The sequence below is a fragment of the Phodopus roborovskii genome, unplaced genomic scaffold (genome assembly GCF_943737965.1).
Source record: "Phodopus roborovskii unplaced genomic scaffold, PHOROB, whole genome shotgun sequence".
Classification (NCBI taxonomy): Eukaryota; Metazoa; Chordata; class Mammalia; order Rodentia; family Cricetidae; genus Phodopus; species Phodopus roborovskii.
Genome location: NW_026125052.1, coordinates 21,278,879 through 21,297,848, shown reverse-complemented (window position 1 = coordinate 21,297,848; position 18,970 = coordinate 21,278,879). Strand labels below are relative to the sequence as shown.

Here is an 18,970-nt window from a genome sequence, read left to right as displayed (position 1 = left end):
CGGCTGGCCGCCCACCCACAAAAGGGGCAGCCCTTGGCCCACGCAAACACATTACCTTGGAGCACCACCCGTCGCTAAGAGGGAGAAGAGGTAGTGAGACCTTAACTTAAAGACGACTTCCGGAAGTTGTTGGGCGGGCTTTTACGACACTGACCAATAGGCGGCCGGTTCTCTTGTCATGTGCAAAAGAGCAATCGGCTCATTGGTCATGCTTTCTGAGTCCTCCAGAGTGTAGAAAGGTCACGCTCTAACCATAGAGCTGGGGAGAAACTGGCTGTTTGCAGGTTATGGACTTATCGCTTCCGGATTTATTTTCTACAATTCAGTTCCGAGGGTTCTGTAATTAGCGCATCCCTTAGTAGTAAGCAGACAAACGAAAACGTCATGTATTGGAGGTACTCTGTCCCAGCAGCCAGGGTGAGGTTGGGAAAATGAGCCTAGGTACCCCAGGACCCAGGCAGTAGAAGGAGCTGACTCCCTGTCTGAACGAATAATGATTTTGTGATGAATTGGGTCTTTCAATTTTTCTGGTCCTCAGTTCCTACTACCCTCCCACAGCCTGGCGTGATGACTCGTCCGTAATCCCAGCACTTGAGATGTTTAAAAGCCCAATCTAAAACCTTTATTTTCTATATTGTGTGTTAGGTTGAAAAAAACGTGTGTATGCAATCCTCACTAAAACTGGTGAGGATGCAGCGCGACAGATTAGCTCCCGTTACTTAAGTTTAGGAGTATAGAATAGGATAGCCATTTTGGAGAAGTAGTTATAAATTTCCACTTGCCATGTGATTCATTAATCCCTGGGAATTTGCTGAAGATAAATTAAAACTTGTGGGAGCATAAGAGCTCATACATAATTGTAATTGTGTAAATAATTCAAAAGTCTTACCCCCAACTGCGAACACACCAAGGCTCTATAATGGGTAAATATAAGCTAATTATGTTGTCTCTGCAATCAAAAGCAACTTGAGAAAACACAATAGTCCTTTGTCAGATGTGATGCTTGGAAGTTTCCAGAGATCTTTGCGGGCTAACATCTCCCTGCCCCTTTTTTCTTCAGAAAAGATCTTGCTTGGGCAACCCAAACTGGGCTTGAATTCATACTCTTGTGTCAGCCTCCCAAGTGCTAGGAATCAGGAGTGTGCTCCACCTCATCCAAGGAGATTCATCATTTTTCACTTTGTTGGTATTCTCTACTTTTTATTGTCTTTGTTTTTTTGTTTTTTTTTTTTTTTTTTAACTCCTTATCTCAAGAGTTACAATTATAGTTATGTACCAACCCCTTGGCTTTTCTAGTTTCTTTTTCTTTTTTCCTTTTGGTTTTTCAAGATAAGGTTATGTAGTCCTGGCTTTCCCGGAACGTACTCTATAGACCAGGCTGTCCTCGAAATCAAAAGGTACACCTGCCTCTACTTCCCAAGTGCTGGTTTGATTAAAGATGTGTGCCACTACACCTGCCTAGTTTCTTTTCCTTCCTTCCTTCTTTCCTCTCTCTCTTTAGATTTATTTATTATAAATAATATTACACAGTGTTCTGTTATTTTATTTTGTAAGTTTATCTTATTTGTGTTACTATTTGTGTATATGTATGTTTGCACACATGTGGTGGTCTGACTGTGGTGGGTGTGCCCACGGTATAGACAGAGAGTGTGTGTCTCCATCTGTGTAAGTCAGAGGAGACCTTTGGGGGTCAGCTCTTTCCTTTGACCTGTATAAGGTGTGGTGTGGTGGTTTGGGTAAGAATGACCCCGTAGGTTCATGTGTTTGAATGCTTGGTCCCCAGTTAGTGGAACTGTTTGGAAAGGTTTAGGGGGTGTGGCCTTGTTTGAAGAGTGTGTCGCTTGGGGGGGGGGGGCTTTGAGGTTTCAAAAGGCCACACTAGGCACTCTGTCTCTCTCTCTTCTCCTCTCCCCTCCACCCCCTCTTCCTTGTCACTTTAATTCCAGTACTCAGGAGACAGAGGCAGGCGGATCTCTATGAGTTCAAGACCATCCTGGTCTACAAATTGACTTCCAGGACAGCCAGCACCTCTACCTACTGAGGCATTTTGCTATTATTGTAAAGCATCTGGGTTTGAGCACTTCTTGTGGCATCCCTAGGAAGTGAATACCATTAGAGACCAGAGAGGGCACTGAGCATCCACAATGCCACAGGACCGCCTCTGCAGCCTGGGATTATCTGACCAATTAAAAAGAAAAGAAAATTCTAAAATAAACCTGGCCCCAAATGTTGATAGCGTTGAGACTGAACAATCGTGTTTTCTAACACTGAGTTCTCTTCTACCAGCAAACTAGAGAATGCTGAAATCTAATGTACATTTTGTTTAGCTGTTGCCCATCAGTTGTATTGGGTTTGGCTTTGTTTTCAAGTTCAACTTTAAGGTATTTACACATTTAGGATTGTGATGTTTTATTCATGAGTGGGTTCTTTCATCGTTGTGAAATATCCCTGTTATTTCAAAGCTAACTTGAATGATATCAACAAAACCTTCCTAGTCCCAGACAAGCCCTTGTTCTGTAGCCCAGGCCAGGCTTGAATTCTCTGTGTAATCCACATTGACCCCCTCTTAGCCTCTCTAGAGCTAGGATTACAGGTTTGTGCTACCATGTCTGAACCAGTGTCCTTGGGGTAATTTTTGTAAGGTCCTGCCTTTCTTCCTCTATCTTTTGACTTTTAGCCTCCTTCATATTTATATTTAAATTTAATACCTGTAAAAATCTTATAATTGAGTCTTGAAGTTTCAAGGGTTTGTTTTACTTTGACAGATCTACCTTTTTAAAAAAAAGTTGTATTTTATTTTATGTGTGTGGGTTTTTTGCCTGCATGTATGTCTGTGCACCACCTGTATGCTGTGCCCACAGAGGCCAGAAGAACATGTTGGATCCCCTGGAGCTGGAGTTATAGACAGTTGTTAGTTTCTGTGTGAGTGCTGGGAATTGAACCCAGGTCCTCTGGAAGAGCCTTAATTTCTCATAAACCATAGAGCCATCTCTCCAGCCCCCAGGTCTGCCTTTTAACTGATATATGTGGACCATTTACATATTTTTCTTGTTATTTATTTATTTATTTATTTTGAGACAGAGTTTCTCTGTTTAACAGCCCTAGCTATCCTGGAACTCTGTAGACCAGGCTGGCCTCGAACTCACAGAGATCCACCTGCCTCTGCCTCCCTGAACTCTGGGATTAAAGAGAGGTGTGCATTACCACCACCTGGCTCCATTTATGTATATTAATAGCTTTACTGAAAAATAACATACCACACACAACCTATCATTTAAATAACTCAGTGACTTTGCTACACCAACAAAATTGGAATCATTACCACTATTAACTTTAAAATGTCTTCATTAGCCTAGAAGCCTCATCATTAGGTACCATTTTCTCATCCTCTCCTCCAGCCCTAAACAACCACTTGCCTACTTTCTGCCTCTATCCACTTGGGCCCTTTGTGTCAATGGGATGGGTAACAATGTGAACCTTTGCAATTGACTTCTTTCACTTAATGTTTTTCAAGATTACGAGTTTGTACTATCTGTCAATATTTAATCCATTTGATTGTGAAATAGTATTCCAGTAAGTGGCTATACTACTTTTCTGTTTGTCTTTATTTCTGTGTGTGAGGGGGGTGGTACAGGAAGGGAGAGAGACCACATATGTAAAAGCCCATACCAAGGCACACAGATGAGAGTGAGACTTCAGGTGTCATTCCTCGTCTTCAATCTTGTTTGAGCAAGGTCTCTCGTTTGCTGCTTTGCCTCCCATCTCCACACGGGATCAGCATTTACAGATATGTAACATCATGGCCAGCTTTACATGGGCTCTGAGGATCTGAACCCGGGTCTTGAGGACATTTGAGATGTGAGCTGCATTGCTTCACCCACTGAGCCCTCTCCTCAGCCCTGTGCCAGCCAGCTTTTGTTTACTGTGGGTGGTGGACTTTAGGAGGACTGCTTCCATTCTGGGGAACTTATGAATAACACGAAGTCCTGAGTTCCATCCCCAGCACTGCATAACCCTGCTGAGGAAGTGCAGGCCCCTGTAAACCCCAGGAGGGATAGAAGGCCAAGAACATCCTTTGCTACAAATGGAATCTCAGGCTACAGACGCTGTCTAAAATAACAATTGGAGCTGGGAAGATAGCTTAGTGTTTAAGAGCACTGGCTGCTCTCCCAGAGGACCCTGGTTCAATTCCCAGCTCACAACTGTCTGTAACTCCAGTTCCAGGGGGCCCAACACCCTCACATAGATATATACACAGGTAAAACACCAGTGCATATAACAATAAATCTTCAAAAAAGAAACAGCAATCAGCTACAGTTTAGTTATTTTTAATAAGATTTATTATTATTTTTTCTAAGTGATGATCTATGCTGGAGGGGTGCCCAAAGTCTCCTAGTGCTGGGATTAAAGGCGTGCACCACCATCGCCTGTCTCCAGAGTCTCAAAGGAAGGAAAATAGCAAGGAGTCTGGAGGAAGCCAGGAAATGACCATATCCGAGAAGGAAATGTTCAAGAACTTGAACAGCCCGGAATGAAACAGTGGCCTACAGGAAAACAGTATGAAACTAGACCTCTGCAGAGATTTTACTAGAGGAAGGATGTTTGTGAGCCATCCAAGAAAAGTTTCCAAAGAGTTCTATGGAATTAGGCCAGACATCGGGGATTAGGAGGACTGGACAGTGAGGAGGAGATGGAGGTGTTTTGAAAAGATGGTCATTTCCACCCTGGCTCTGACCTCCACAAAAGGCCTCCACACCTCCCCATAAATAAATACAATTAGAAAAAGAATAGCAACTAGGCACAAGTGGAACTGGGACATAGCTTTCATTATCGTAACTAAACAAAGCTCGGAATTAAGCAAATATTTGGGTTCTTGTTTGATTTTAGGTTTTGTTTGTTTAATTTTTTTTTTTTTTTTTTTTTTTTGAGGCAGGTCTTATGATGTAGCCCTGGCTGTACTGGAACTCAGTCTGTAGACCACACTGGCCTTGAACTCACAGTACTCCTCTTGCCTCTGTCTCTTAAATGCTGATATTAAGTATTGGGCCACTCTCTCCAGTTTGTTTGGTTGTTTTTGTAGCAGTGTTTTATAGGGCCCAAACTGGCCTCTAACTTGGAATGTAGATGAGGATAGCCTGGAATCCTGATCCTCCTGTCTCACCTGAAGTGTTGGGGTTATAGGCATGAGCCACTATACCTTGCTGATCTGTGGGTTCTAACTGGATTCTGCCTTTTTCTGGTTGTATTACTTACTGGTCTGTTGACCTTTCTAGATTTCAGTGTATCCTCTTGTATTTGTCTTCGAGACAGTTTTGCTTTGTGATCCCAGCTTTATCTTGAATTTATCTATGTAGTCAAACACTCAGCAGTCCTCCTGCCTCAGCCACACAAATGATGGGGTTACAGGCACGTGTCACCATGCTCAGGCTTATTGTATCCTCAATAAAATGTGCCTAATTAATACCTAACTAATAGAACTGTTGCACAAGATGACCCTAAAGGCATGTGTCTGCACATTTCCAGATGAGGCAAACAGTAAGTAGTAGCAGCACCGATGAGATAAAGCACTTTTGTGGATAGGGAATTTGTGTAGCGTACTCTTAGGGATTGATCCCCAACACAGAAGAGAGGGTGGGCTGAGAAAATGGGAAGGAGTGGACAGGAGAGCAGAGAGCGAGCAAGCGTTTGCAATCTAAGGAAGTACAGACTGTAGTGAGCAGACTGGATACTGGATAGCATCTTGTGGTAAATAACAGTGCTTAGAACAAGAGTCACAGCCTTTTTTCAATCCTGTTATCTTCTAAGAAGAGCCACCAGACCACGCCACACCCAGCAGAGTGGCTTTTAATTTTCTTTAAACCTCACAATAGGAAGGAGTCACATCTTTTGTTTGCTACATCATTTTATTTAACCCATTGCTACCCCACAAGTGCTTGGAGGTCACTGTAAATTGATTTTGGCCAGGCAGTGGTGGCATACACCTTTAATCTCAGCACTCTGGAGGCAGAGGCAGGTGAGTTTGAAGCTAGCCTGGTCTGCAGAGCTAGTTCCAGGACACCCAGGGCTACACAGAAAGACCCTGTCTCAAAAACAAAAAAATAAATAAATAAAACAACAACAACAAAAAAAACAAACCAAAAATCCCCTCCAAGTCTAAATCATGACTTCTTCCGCTAGAGGGCGGCATGTGCCAAAATAAACACTGAAACCACCGCCAGTGCATTTTAACACTGGCTGTCTGTAGGGAGCTGGCTGGATCTCTCTGCTGCCAGTGGAAAGTGTAAAATACACAGATTTCTAGACTGTCCCCTACCTATGCTGAATCAGTAAGGAAGGAAGCACAAAAGGTGTTGGAAATAGATTTATTTAAGAAGCTCTCCAAGAAAAATAAAAACATTTGGTTAATTCCCTTCCTCTTACTTCCCCAGACATACCTAAGTCATCTGTCAATCTTTGTTGAATGTACTGGGTGCATATATAAGTGTATGTGCATGTGTGTGAGTGCATGAGTGTGTGGGGGGGCATGTATACTTGTGTGGGCATGCATGTGTGTGTGTGTGGTCATGCGTACCACAGTGTGCATATTGAGATAAGAGGATAACTTTTAGGAGTCAGTTTTTTTCTTCCCACCATGTGCTCCATGTGGATTCCGGGAATTGGACTCTAGTTCTGGCTCGACAGCCTTTACCTGCTGACCCATCTCATCTTGACCTTCTAAAATGGGAATTATTTAATATGGCTCCAGGAAGATTGTTAACTGTCTATTTTCTGGACTTCATATGATTAGATCTGTTTCAGAGAAGCCCTAAAATGTCTTAGTTTTTATATTTATCAGCGATGCCAGCTTTTGATTTAACACAAGTAAAAAGTTGTTTCAGGCTGCATGTGACTTCGGGCAAGATTGTGGCAACTCTACTATAAATAAAACACCAGCACTTGTTAGTCTGAATTGCCAGTCAAATGAGGAAGTGCACAAATGTGTAGGCTGATTAAGCCTAAGAACAATCCGGTGGTACAGAGGAGATCTCCAGGGAGCATGTAGCAGGGCAATCAAAGCCCAGGGATTGGGTCACCTCAATACGAGATAAATATCCCTACTCTGGCTCATGTTCCTTGATGGTTTCTGTTTGTTTGGGAATCTTTAACACTGATTTATGAGTCAGATCGAGGTCACTTCTTCCTTGTGCTCCATCTGCTACCTTTTTTGGGGTCACGGTGACATTTTGAATTGTCAATAAGCTCCAGTACAGCAAGTTCCCCTCCTAGGTCTCCCCCCCAACCCCACCCCCTCCCCCTCACCCCCTCCCACCTTTGCTATTTTGAGGTAGCATTTCATGTAGCCCAGGCTGGCCTCAAACTCAATATGCTGTTGAAGTTGACCTTGAACTCCTAACCCTCTTGCCTGCCTCCTAAATGCTGACTCAGCAATCCTGTCCCATCATCCTAGCTCCACCCGTAAATTTGTTATGTTGGAGGAAATACACCAGAGAAGGAATATGAAAGCAGTCTTTTGATTTGTTTTTTAAGTTTATAGGTGTGTCATGTGTGTTTGTGTGTGCATGAGTGCAGATGCCCACAGAGACCAGGGGTGTCAATGCCTGTGAGCCACCTGATGGGAACTGGCCTTGAATCTTCTGGGGAAAGCAGAAGTTTACCTGCTAAACCATCATTTCTCTAGCCCCAAAGCATTTTTTTTTTTCATTCAAGCTTGGTTTTTTGAGACAGGATTTCTGTGTGTAACAGTCCTGGAGTCCTGGCTGTCCTGGAACCCACTTTGAAGACCAGGCTGGCCTTGAACTCACTGAGATCCTCCTGCCTCTGCCTCTCAAGTACTGGGAATAAGGGTATGCACCACCAACACCCAGCAAAATGAAAAAGAAGAAGACGTTTTAAAAAAAAAGTTTATTACTGTATGATGTGTGAGTGTGAGTTCAGTCCTGCCACAGGACAACATCTAGGAGGTTTGTCTCTCCTTTCATTAGTAGTTGTGGGAATTGAACTCGGGTCACCAGGCTTGTACGAAGGCATTTTTATCTGCTGAGTGTGAGCTATCTCACTGGCTCCAAGCTCCTTTATTTGGAAATCCAAGCCTATGGTCTTATGGGTCAGCTTGCAGTCTGGACCTGTAATCAGTCATTGAAGTGTTCCTCTCCAATTCAGGGTTCTAGGGTCACCGTGCACAGGAGGGTTGGAGCTTCTAGTCCCCCACCACTCTCTGTCTGGCAATCCCTAACTTGTTTGCATTGAGACTTGTGGGTAGCACTTCAAATTGTGTCTGTCTGATGCTTTCAAAACTGCCAAGATTTGCCCCTCTCAAGCTGGTGCTGGATTCTGCAGTATGATGGGAATTGGCCCAGGTAGGGGGTGGAGGTGAAATAGGAACTCTCCCTACAGGATTTGGTTTTCCTGGGGACAGTTCTGTTACAGTTGGATAGACTTGACCCAAGTACACACAGACTGGACACTTAGTCCACGCCCCCTCCCCTTGCACACATACACTACTTCTTTGCTTTTTTTTCCCTAGAATTACACTTTTCCTCAAGGTTGTCAAAGGAGCAAGACAGGGAAAAAACTAGAGCCTTTGTCTCTGCTTCCCTCCCTTCATGGCCCCATGTAGCCTAGGCTGGTCTCAAACTCACTATATAGCCAAGGATTACTTTAAATTTCCAGTCCATCTCCAGGGTTAGGGATTACAGATGCGGGCCAACACACGCAGCTTTTAGAGTGCTGGACAAGTAGCCCAGTGCCTCACGTATGCAAAGCAAGCATTCCACCAACTGAGGTAGACTTCCAGCAACTCCCTTTTTCTACTTCGATTAAAAAGTAAGCTTTTCCCTTGAGTTCTGTTAGTCTTTCCTATTCTAAACAAGTTCTGTCCTCCCTCTCCCAGCTCAGAGTAGGGCAGCTTGGGCCCCAGTGACCAAACAACTTATTGGGCCCATTAATTCTGATTAATAACCCACAACCCTTAAATAGACCTTGGAGTCCTCAGCCCACCCACACCTACTGAAGAGTTGTGACACATGTCATCTCAAGCTTCATCAGGCCACATCTACAAAGGTCATGTAAATACATATGCAAAAGGAGCCACATGATTTCCTTCTTATAATTTTTGGTGAATGAGTCGGCTGTGCTTTATACGGAGGGGAACGGATGGTTGCTGGATATGAATTGGAGGGAATTCCTGAGGGCAAGGCAAGGGAAGAAAGGGCCTTCGGGCTGGAGGAGGCACAGCTGGAGGACCCTCCGCCTTGAACTCTGAATTCCCGCCAGCCGCTGAAACCCTTGCTCCGGAGGTCGCCTAGGCAACCCCTACTAAGTGGTTGCTGGCAGCCGGGAGACGGAGAGCTGTTGGGCAGCCCCTTCTTCCAAACCAAGCCGGGAGCCGAGGGTCCTTCGTTGGGCGAGTGGGGCCTCCGATGGGGTGGCAGACGCTATTTTTCCTTGGTCTGCGGACCATTTTATCTATTGGAAAGCAGAGCGCCCACAAACACCGAAAGCCACAAATACATTCTCCATCGCCTAGCGCCCAAGGACAGAAAGCAGCCCGAAGCTAGCCCCACCTCGGCCTCGTTTTAACCCCGCCTTCTCACGATGGCCACGCCCCAAACCGCCATAGGCTCCTCCCAACCCAGACAGTGACTCCGCCTTCTGCAGGCCCCGCCCCCTGAACCGCCCTTTACCCCGCCCCGACCGGAAGAAGCCTCGGCACAAGGCACTTATAGGGCCGGGAATGGGGGTGTCGCCGCCGCCCAGTCAGCTCCGTGTCTCCCGATCCTCCGCCGGTGCCGCAACGACAGCGCGGCACCCCCGCCCAGCCCTCTGTCCACTCGGTCCCCTGAACCGGCCTGCGGAGCCCGGAGCCTGGGCCGCGTCCCCGCCATGCTGGCCCGATGGCTGTTGCTCCTGCTGGCGCTGCTGCTGCCGCCGCCCAGCCCCGGGGTGAGTGACCAGGGGAGTGCGGCGCGGGGACGGGCGGGCTTGTGGCCGGAGGAGAGTCGCGCGGCCGCCGTGGCTGGCGTCCGAGCCGGGCCGCGGCGGCGGCGGCGCTGGCAGCTGCGGGAGGCCGGGCGCCTGGGCTGAGACGACAGCGGGAGGCTTGGCGGTGGGAAGCTGCGGCGGGGCGGCCGGCCACACACACGCAGGCGTCCCCTTGCCCAGGCGCCTCCGGGGCCAGCGCGGCCGCGGCGGCCAGCGGCTCCCGGGCCCGGGGCACGCGCGACCCGGGGCTGTCTCCCGAAGGCCCGGGCTCCGGGCGCGCTGCCCACCTGCCCCGCCGTCTCCACAGGTGGGCGCCCGGTGGCCGCGGAAGGACACCCGAAGCCGGGCGAAGCGGGTGGTGGCTGGAGTTTTGAATCTTTGCTCGAAAGTTTTTAAAAATACGACCTTTTGCGAGGCGAAAGCAGCTGGGAATCGGGTACGGCGTTTTTGTTTTTGTTTTTTTTAGCCCAGCCGCTGGGTTCTGCTTACCTGCCCCGAAGGTTTCTTTGTATTCGGAGGCAGGGGGCTTCCTGCCAGTGTTCTGGTTTGTTAGTAAGCCGTGGGCACTGAACCCTTTTAAAGACCCGATGCGTGGGCCAGATTGAAGTCACTTAAAAACTTAAAGCTGTCCCACGTGTAGGGTCGTCAGATTTACTTGACTTATCCACTTAGGGTTTGGACACTTGGACTAAAGAGGACATTTTGTGGGTGGACGTGGCTATTTTCATCTTCAGATTGGAAGAAGTGAGGAGTTAATTTTTTTTTTTTAAGATAAACGCACTGTTCAGGATGTAGGATGGCGTTTGTACTAGTTCTGTTTAATGACCTCTTTGAATGTATCATGTTCCTTTTAATATGGCATATCATGTACCAGGTGTCCTGTGGAGGACTGACATGTGTGCAGACCCGCGGGCCAGCCGCGTTCTTATCTCTGGCGAACTCTTTGAACTCTTATGCCTTGTAGGTAAATAATTGTAGTTTCAGACTAACAAGAAATTAGAATTTAGAAACTACTGAAGTATTAAAGAAGGTTGATGGTTTCAATTTCAAGGTCTCGCCCCCCAGGAAAATTTATATGCATTTTCGTAAGGACAGACCCTAGGCGATTTTTTGTGTGTGGGGGGGTCTGTTGTTTTTTTTTTTTTGTTTTGTTTTTTTTTTTTTCTCTTCTAATTAAAAAGAAAAGATCTGCTTTTCACAACTAGGACCAGGTTTTGAACTTGAACACTTCACCTTGGGTTGGTTGATTGCTGCCTGGTATCTGCTCACAAACAGAATGACTGAATGTTTTATGTGGAAATTGATCATTTCATGTTTTCACAGCTGGGGTGTATATGTTTTTCTTCCCCACAGCTTTGTATTTACTCTTCTTTAACTAGATTCTGGTTTTTGTCATCCAGCAACATAGGATAAGGACCAAAATAACCATTTAGCTTTAGGTTTTAGTTCATGTCAGTATTTTCTTTTTTATGTCAGTATTTTCAATTGTGCTTAGAAATCCATACTTTCAGATCCTTATCAAAGGGGTCTTAGTATATCTTTTTCAGATGAAAGGTCAGGATTTCACTTTCAGAATTTTCTTCTAATAAGACATTTGCACTCCAAACGTGGCTAAGAATTAGTATTTTAAAATCTGAGGTGGAAGTTAGAGTAGAATTTGTACTTAGAGGAGGCAGCAGTGACTTTGGGCAGAATACAGCAGCTGTTAAATCAGACAAACCCGATGACTTGCTAACTGTATCCTCCGGGAAGTTACTTTTCTTTTTAGGGACTCCATTTCCTGATGTGTGAAATGGGGACTGCTAGTGCTTGGGAAGGAAGGTACCTTGCACATAATGGATAATGAATGTATGTTCTCTTTATTTCCCTACCAAAGTACATTTTATTCTACATCATTTTAAGTGTGCTGTGCTTGACAGGGATTTGTGTGTGTGTGTGTGTGTGTGTGTGTGTGTGTGTGTGTGTGTGTGTGCATGCCTGTGTGTGTGGTATTTTGTTTTGATTGAAGAAGTACCTAGTACATTGGAGGCAATGCTGTGATTTTCTTTCAGAGTGTGTTTTTTACTGAACCAGACACTGACTCATTATTGGTTGAGACGCTAGGCTACAAGATCCAAAATGTAGTAACATCCTTATTAGTAAGTCCAGAAGCCTGCTTTTGCTGATCCAGAATGTGCTTAGTCACAATCTAGAATTTTCCTTTTCTCCCTAGACTTTTATTTTATAGCTAATGTTGGTTAATTTTACATAGGTGCCACTTCACTTAATTATATCCAAAAGATTGGCATTATGTGAGACCAAATGGTTTTGTTTAAAAAAAAAAATTAGCTCAGCTAAGATACATCAAGTTTATTTAGTCAGTATTTGGTTTGAGGGGGGTTAAGAAAAAGCCACTGAGAACCAAGGACCATATGTGTAAGAAACACAGAGTGCCTCTGAGAGAGAAATCTCAAACCAGAAATGGCCTTGTTTACCATTTTCTTTGATGACCATCACCTGCATGAATTACCCCAGTAGGAGACATGGAGTTACTTATTCTGCAGCTGTGAGTAGGGTGCTTCATTGCTGGTGTTATCAAGGTAGTTGGTTGTGAACTTGAACTATAGTCATGCACACATGTATGTTTCATTAATTCAGCTGCCCACTCAGCTTTCTTCAGCAAAATAGTGTTTCAGATCAGTAAAGAAAGCATTTACAGGCTGGAGAGGTGGCTGAGTGGTTAAGAGCACTGTCTGCTTTCCTAGAGGACCTGGGTTCAATTCCCAGCACCCACATATCAGCTCACAACCGTCTGCAATTCTAGTTCCAGAGGATCTAAAACCCACACAAAGACATACATGCAAATAAAACACCAGTGCACATAAAATAAAAATAAATCATTTTTTAAAAAAAGAACATGTACTTGTCTTATAGAGGACCTGGTTTTGATTCCCAGCATCTACATGGACAGTCTATAATTTCAAATTCATGGGATTCAACATCCTCTTCTAACCTCTGTAGGCACCAGGCATGCATATGGTAAATAAACATATACATACATGTTGGCAAACATATATGTGTGTGTATGTGTGTGTATCCATAATAAAAATATTTTTTTTTAAGTTTAAAGATAGAACATGATCCTGAATAGGAACTGAGTGAACCACATAAAAGTTTCTTTATGATGTCTGATGGCATAGTTCAACCTTCATGGATCTAGGGGAAGGAGGTAGTTATTTGCTTGCTTCAGGTTTTCTATACCATTTTCAGGTGGAGTCATTGGATGTTTATGAATTTTCATTGAAATTCTCCTTGCTTTTGAAATCTAAAGTCATCTGTAATTTTAGTATTTTGTGTGTTTATAATGACCAAATATTTCCTCCATAGAAATGATACAGAGGAGAAACACCTAATGTCATTTTAATGGATTCAGTTCATATTATTTTCAAATACTTTGGAGCCTGTCACCTAGCAAGATGATTAGAGAGTGGTGCTGACTTAAAAAATAGGGATGGTGAATCATGCTCTGTGAATAATAAGGGTGTTGGTTGGCTGTGTCTTCCGGATGCTAAAGATTGTGTTGTGGCTTCCATATTCCACAGACTTGCCTGCCTCAGAGTGACATACTGCAGAGAGACGAGGATGAGTGCACCCTACCTATGGGGGAAAGTAAAAATTAAAAACAAATAATCATAAGACCTTACTTGCATTTCTTCTTAAAATTTTAATCATCCATGTAAAAAACATTTGAGCTTTTGTGTCCATCCACAGGTTGGGGAATAGGGTCCTGATTGATTGGGTTGGAAGAGCAGTAGTTGTAGTTTGCCTAGTAGTTGCCTTGCTGGAGTTTGGAGTTGTTTTCAATTTCTCAGACTTATAAGGAAAGGTATTACTGCCTTTTATTCAGGGGTGCGAGCAAATGAATGCTGTTTCTGTATGATAACATGGAAAATTTAAAAAATATTTTATATACATTGGTGTTTTACCTACATGTATGTCTGGGTAAGGGTGTTGGATCTCCTGGAACTGGAGTTAGAGACTGTGAGACTGGGTGCTGGGAATCAAACCCAGGTCTTCTCCAAGAGCAGCCAGTGTTCTTAACCACTGCAAAATCTTCTCAACTGTTGGATGTTGTTTAAAGCATTAAACCAACTTTAAATTGATAAGATAGCCATTTGAGAGTAAGCTGTTTTCTTTAAGGTGAATGAAAAATGTTTTCAGGATGAGAATAACCTAGGCACTCGCTGACCCCTATGTAACTAAGCGTTGCTGAGAAGATGCTTTATGCTGGCTTTTTAAATAGCTCCTGGGCAGCTCTCTTTGCTCCACAGTGGTTTCAGATCAGCTTTCTAGCAGATGCAGCCCCCACGAGCAGTCTGCAGTTCCTCAGGGTAATCCTGTGACTTTAGTTTTGATGGCAGCCTGTCTCCTGCAGATAAGATTCTTTGTAAGTGATTATGAGGCCACTTAAAGTTTTGCCTGAAGACTGTCCATAAATCAAGAGGTAATGTATTAATTGTCCTTTTGGAGGCTCCTGTTCTTTTCATGGCTTGTCCATGCAGCTGTTTTTCTTAGGAAGATTAAAGTGCCAATTGACAGTAAAGTTATTACTTTGGGTTTTGTTGTTGTTGTTTTTTATTTTATTTTGCTTTATTTTCCTTTCCCTACAAACATACCTGAACCTATTTATTCAAAAGATTGTGTCACTTTCAAAAATAATTATTTCATCAGGGTCAGTTTATATGTTATATAAATATGCTCCCCCAATTTTTTTTAACTTTTTGGTTATATAATTTATAACTTAACAATAATTTTAACTCTAAAACACAATAACTATTTTTTAAAGTTATTTACTTGTATTTTAGAGACAGGGTCTCTGTGTAGCTCTGGCTGTCCTGCACTAAGTAGACCAGGCTGACCTTGAACTCACAGAGATTCCCCTGCCTCAGCCTCCTAGTTGCTGGATTAAAGACATGTGCTACCATACCCAGCACCAAAATAACTTGTAAAACTTTTTTGATTTGGTTTTTTTTTTTTTTTTTTTTTTTTTTTTTTTTGAGACATCATTTCTCTATGTAGCCCTGGCTGGCTTGGGACTCAAGTGTAGATTAATCTGGCCTAATCTAATTTGTATGGTGCTTTTCCTCTGCCTTGAGGTTTTTGTTTTTGTTTTGTTTTGTTTTGTTTTGTTTTGAGCTTTTCGAGACAGAATTTCTCTAACAGTTCTGGATGTCCTGGAACTCACTTTGTAGAGCAGGCTGGCCACAAACTCACTGAGATCCTCCTGCCTCTGCCTCCCAAGTGCTGGGATTTTAAGGGCATGCAACACCTGCCTGGTGCCTGGTGCTGCCTTTCTAGTTGAGATAACAGATGTGTACCACCATGTTCTACCAAGATAACTTTTCAATAACCCTAAGACAAAAAGGAGCCTTTTAATAAATACATATATTTACTCTTAAGCCAGTTATCCTTACATAACTTAAAACTGTTCCCACTTCTTTCTGGCCTTCGCTGAGTTTAACTTCTACATGAGTCACACTGCAGCTTTGATGGCAACTGTTACTACTTAGATTGATCACAGTTTATTGCAAACACTTGGATTAGATTCTTACTGGTTTACTGAAATGAAACCCAATAAAGTTCTAGAAATTTTGAGCTGTAGTAGCATGTGTGAATACATGCATGCATATAGGCTTCTGGGGACGGTGGGATCGGTGTAGACAGCTCCAGTCTGTCTCAGCCAGCTGATCCAATCCATCAAGAGTACAGTGCTGGTCCCTTAGTGATAGTGGGAGTGCATGGCAGTCTTGGATAGTGAAGTTTAGGCTTATGCCACTATCCCCACTTGTTCCCAGGGGTGACCCTTCCCTCTCAGGTTGAAACCCTTACCCTCTAGAAAAATAGATTAGGAAGCCAGGGCCAGAGAGGTCTGGTGACCTGTCCTTGGTTATATGTGAGTGGCAGGAAGAACTTTGGACCGGATCCTCTTGCTTTTCTCTGGAGAGCTGTCTCCCAGCCCTTTGCAGGTCTTTGGGGCTTATATTAGAGCTTGTCGGTTCAGCTCACCTAGTTAACCTGAGGAGTGGACAAAGGAGGGCTGCCATGAGGCTCTGGGTTTGGAGAAGGACCATCTGGTAGGTTTGCTGGTACTCAGGCCAATGTTTTCTTAGATTGTGTATATTCCTCCCACATGAGCTGTGACCCTGTGTTGTAGTGTGGAGCTTCAGTTTAAACTAGAGAAAACTGCCTTCATCTGAGAAGCTTTATCAGGAGGCAGGCCATTTTTAGTGGCCTGACCCAGCTCCAGAAGGTTAAGATCAAGAGGCCACTAAGCCCAATTTTTAGTTTAACCTCATTTCTTTGAGGGCTAATAATATCCGAGCAGGTGCATGTTTTTCAGAAACTTCTTGCCTGGTAACAAAACTGAAAACTCGTCTTAGAAGTCCTTAACTGAGTTCTTATTACCAGTTTTGCCGAAGCCCTCACCAGGAAACCCTGACGAGGTGGAGCTGTCTCTGCAGAGGCCCCACCTCCCAAGCAGTTTTGTCACCAGGGAAGTGGGCCTGCAGTGACAGCAAAGAGTGAGGACCGGACAATGGCAGTGACCCTAGACCATAGAAGGACTCAAATTAGCCTAGGTGAACCTAGGAAGAGAGTATAACAGGGGCTTGGGGGACAGCAAGGTGTCCTGGGTTTTGTGTGTGGCTTCTGGCTGACTTATTTGTGCTAGAGCCAGAGAGACAGCCTTGCTTTATTTTATTTTATTTTGCCTCCTCTATAGAGTTTAGCATGTGGTGTTAGCCAAACCCATTGTAATGTAGACACTCAGCAAATACTGACAGAATTTCCCTTTCAGGTTCATTAAGAACATTAAAGCAAGGGGCTATTTTATTATTTATTTATTCACCTGTCTGTCTGTCTGTCTACCTACCTATCCATCCATCCATCCATCTGTCCATCCATCCATCTGTCCATGCATCTATCTATTGGGGGCAGGAATTCTCTGTGTAGACCAGGCTGGCCTCAAACTCAGAGATCTGTCAGCCTCTGCCTCATGAGTGATGGGTTTAAAGGCATGTACCACTACTCCCCAGCACAAGGGGCATTTTAACTTCAAGCAAATGACTTGTGGATTCCATGAGGAAAGATGTCACTTTGGCTGTCTCTATTCTATAATCCCTCTGTTTTGTTTTCTTGTTTTTTGGTTTTTCAACACAGAGGTTCTCTATGTAACAGCTCTTGCTGTCCTGGAACTCACTTTGTAGACCAGGCTGGCATCGAGCTCACAGAGCTATTCCTTCCCCTGCCTCCTGAGTGCTGGGATTAAAGACATGCACCACTACTACATAACTTCCATTCTATAATATTTAGAAGAATTTCAATGATAATGTGTATTTTTATTCAGCTAGATAGGCTTTCAGAACATTTGCTGCTTGGGTGGGTAAACCCAACCTGAGTTTGTGGCATCTGTAAGCTCCTCATGTCAGCAGTGACATTCATTTTTCCATTGCCAAACCCCATCAGGTCAATGGTGGTGATCAGTCCAAGTCCATTTAATTCTTCACTCAGTGTGAGCTTTCACTATTAAAATAATGACCCTTGATCCAGGGTTGTCTTCATGTATTAATATGATTTCCTTAGTTAGTGGACTAATTTATAATTATAATTCAAAACCACATTGTTCTTCAGTGGATCATCACCCCTCCCCCATCTCAAATAAAGGGACAATTGTTTGTTGAGGTCTCAGGAGTGTTTGTCATGGAAACTGAATTTCTTCCTATATTTCTGAACAAACAGTGCTGTCAGATCCCCAGAACCTGATGTTGCCGTTGATCTCTGGCGGAGCCAGAGGAGCTTGTTGACTAAGGTAAATCATATTTCTTAAAATTAATGGCCCATGACTCCTGAGGGGCTTTGCAGGTGTAAGAGAAACATCTGCATAGAAGGCCACAGCTGCACCAAGGATGTGTTCCTTGCAGCAATGCTTCCTAGCCTGGATTCAAATTAGTCATCTGGAATCACCAGGGAAGCTTTTAAAGCTCCATACCCAGCTACAATCCCAGAGAAGGAAATAAAAGTCTCCAGGCATACAGTCTGGCATCTTCTAATATATATCATGTGTGCGGGAGTCCACAGAGGTCAGAAGAGGCATTTGGCTGGGTGGTGGTGCACACCTTTAATCCCAGCCTTCCAGAGACAGAGGCAGGCAGATCTCTGTGAATTTGAGGCCAGCCTGGCCTACAAAGCAAGTTCCAGGACAGCCATGGCTGTCACACGGAGAAACCTTATCTCAAAAAAACCCAAAATAAAACAGAGAAGCAAAACAAAAAAAGGACAGAAGAGGTCTTTGATCTCCAGGAACTGGAGTTACAAATTGTGGGTGCTGGTAACCAAACTAGGGTCTTCTGCAAGAGCAGTAATGGATCTTATCCACTGAGCTATTTCTCCAGAATTGGGATTATAAATGCACACCACAATACTGGGCTCTTTACATGTGCAAGAAATAAAAGTCAGGTCCTCAGCTTTGCACAGCAAGCACATTACTAACAGCTAGCTCCCCAGTCCTTACTATTCAACATTTTCCTATATTACTTTTAAAAAGCAGGTTAACATAAGAACCATAGATACTTATTTTTTGAGCACAAACTGTTGAAATTGCTATTATTAGCGTTACCTGATAGCCGGCCTTATATTAAAATACACTTAATAACTGAACCGCAAGAGGTTTATACAGAGTTTTTTATAATAGTTTTTTTTAAATATACTTTTTATTTCATGTGCATTCGTGTTTTGATTCCATTTATGTTTTTAATGTGAGGGTATCAGGTCCCCTGGAACTGGAGTTATTTATAGACAATTGTGAGCTGCCATGTGGGTACTGAGAATTGAACCCAGGTCTTCTGGAAGAACAGTCAATGCTCTTAACTGCTGAGCCATCTCTGCAGCCCCCTATAGATGTTTATTAGAAAGTACCCAACACTTATTTTTGCTTTCTCTGTTTATTAAGAGA

At 43.8% G+C, this 18,970-nt stretch overlaps 1 protein-coding gene across 1 annotated transcript in view; it reads left to right on the top strand.

Moving 5' to 3' along the window:
- The first annotated feature begins 9,791 nt into the window (after positions 1 to 9,791).
- Ern1 (endoplasmic reticulum to nucleus signaling 1) overlaps positions 9,792 to 18,970 on the top strand; it is an 89,351-nt gene continuing 80,172 nt past the window's right edge. Inside the window, exon 1 of the mRNA XM_051179211.1 lies at positions 9,792 to 9,942. Coding sequence (XP_051035168.1) covers positions 9,883 to 9,942 — 60 coding nt within the window. The 5' untranslated portion in view covers positions 9,792 to 9,882. The remainder of the gene's footprint in view (positions 9,943 to 18,970) is intronic.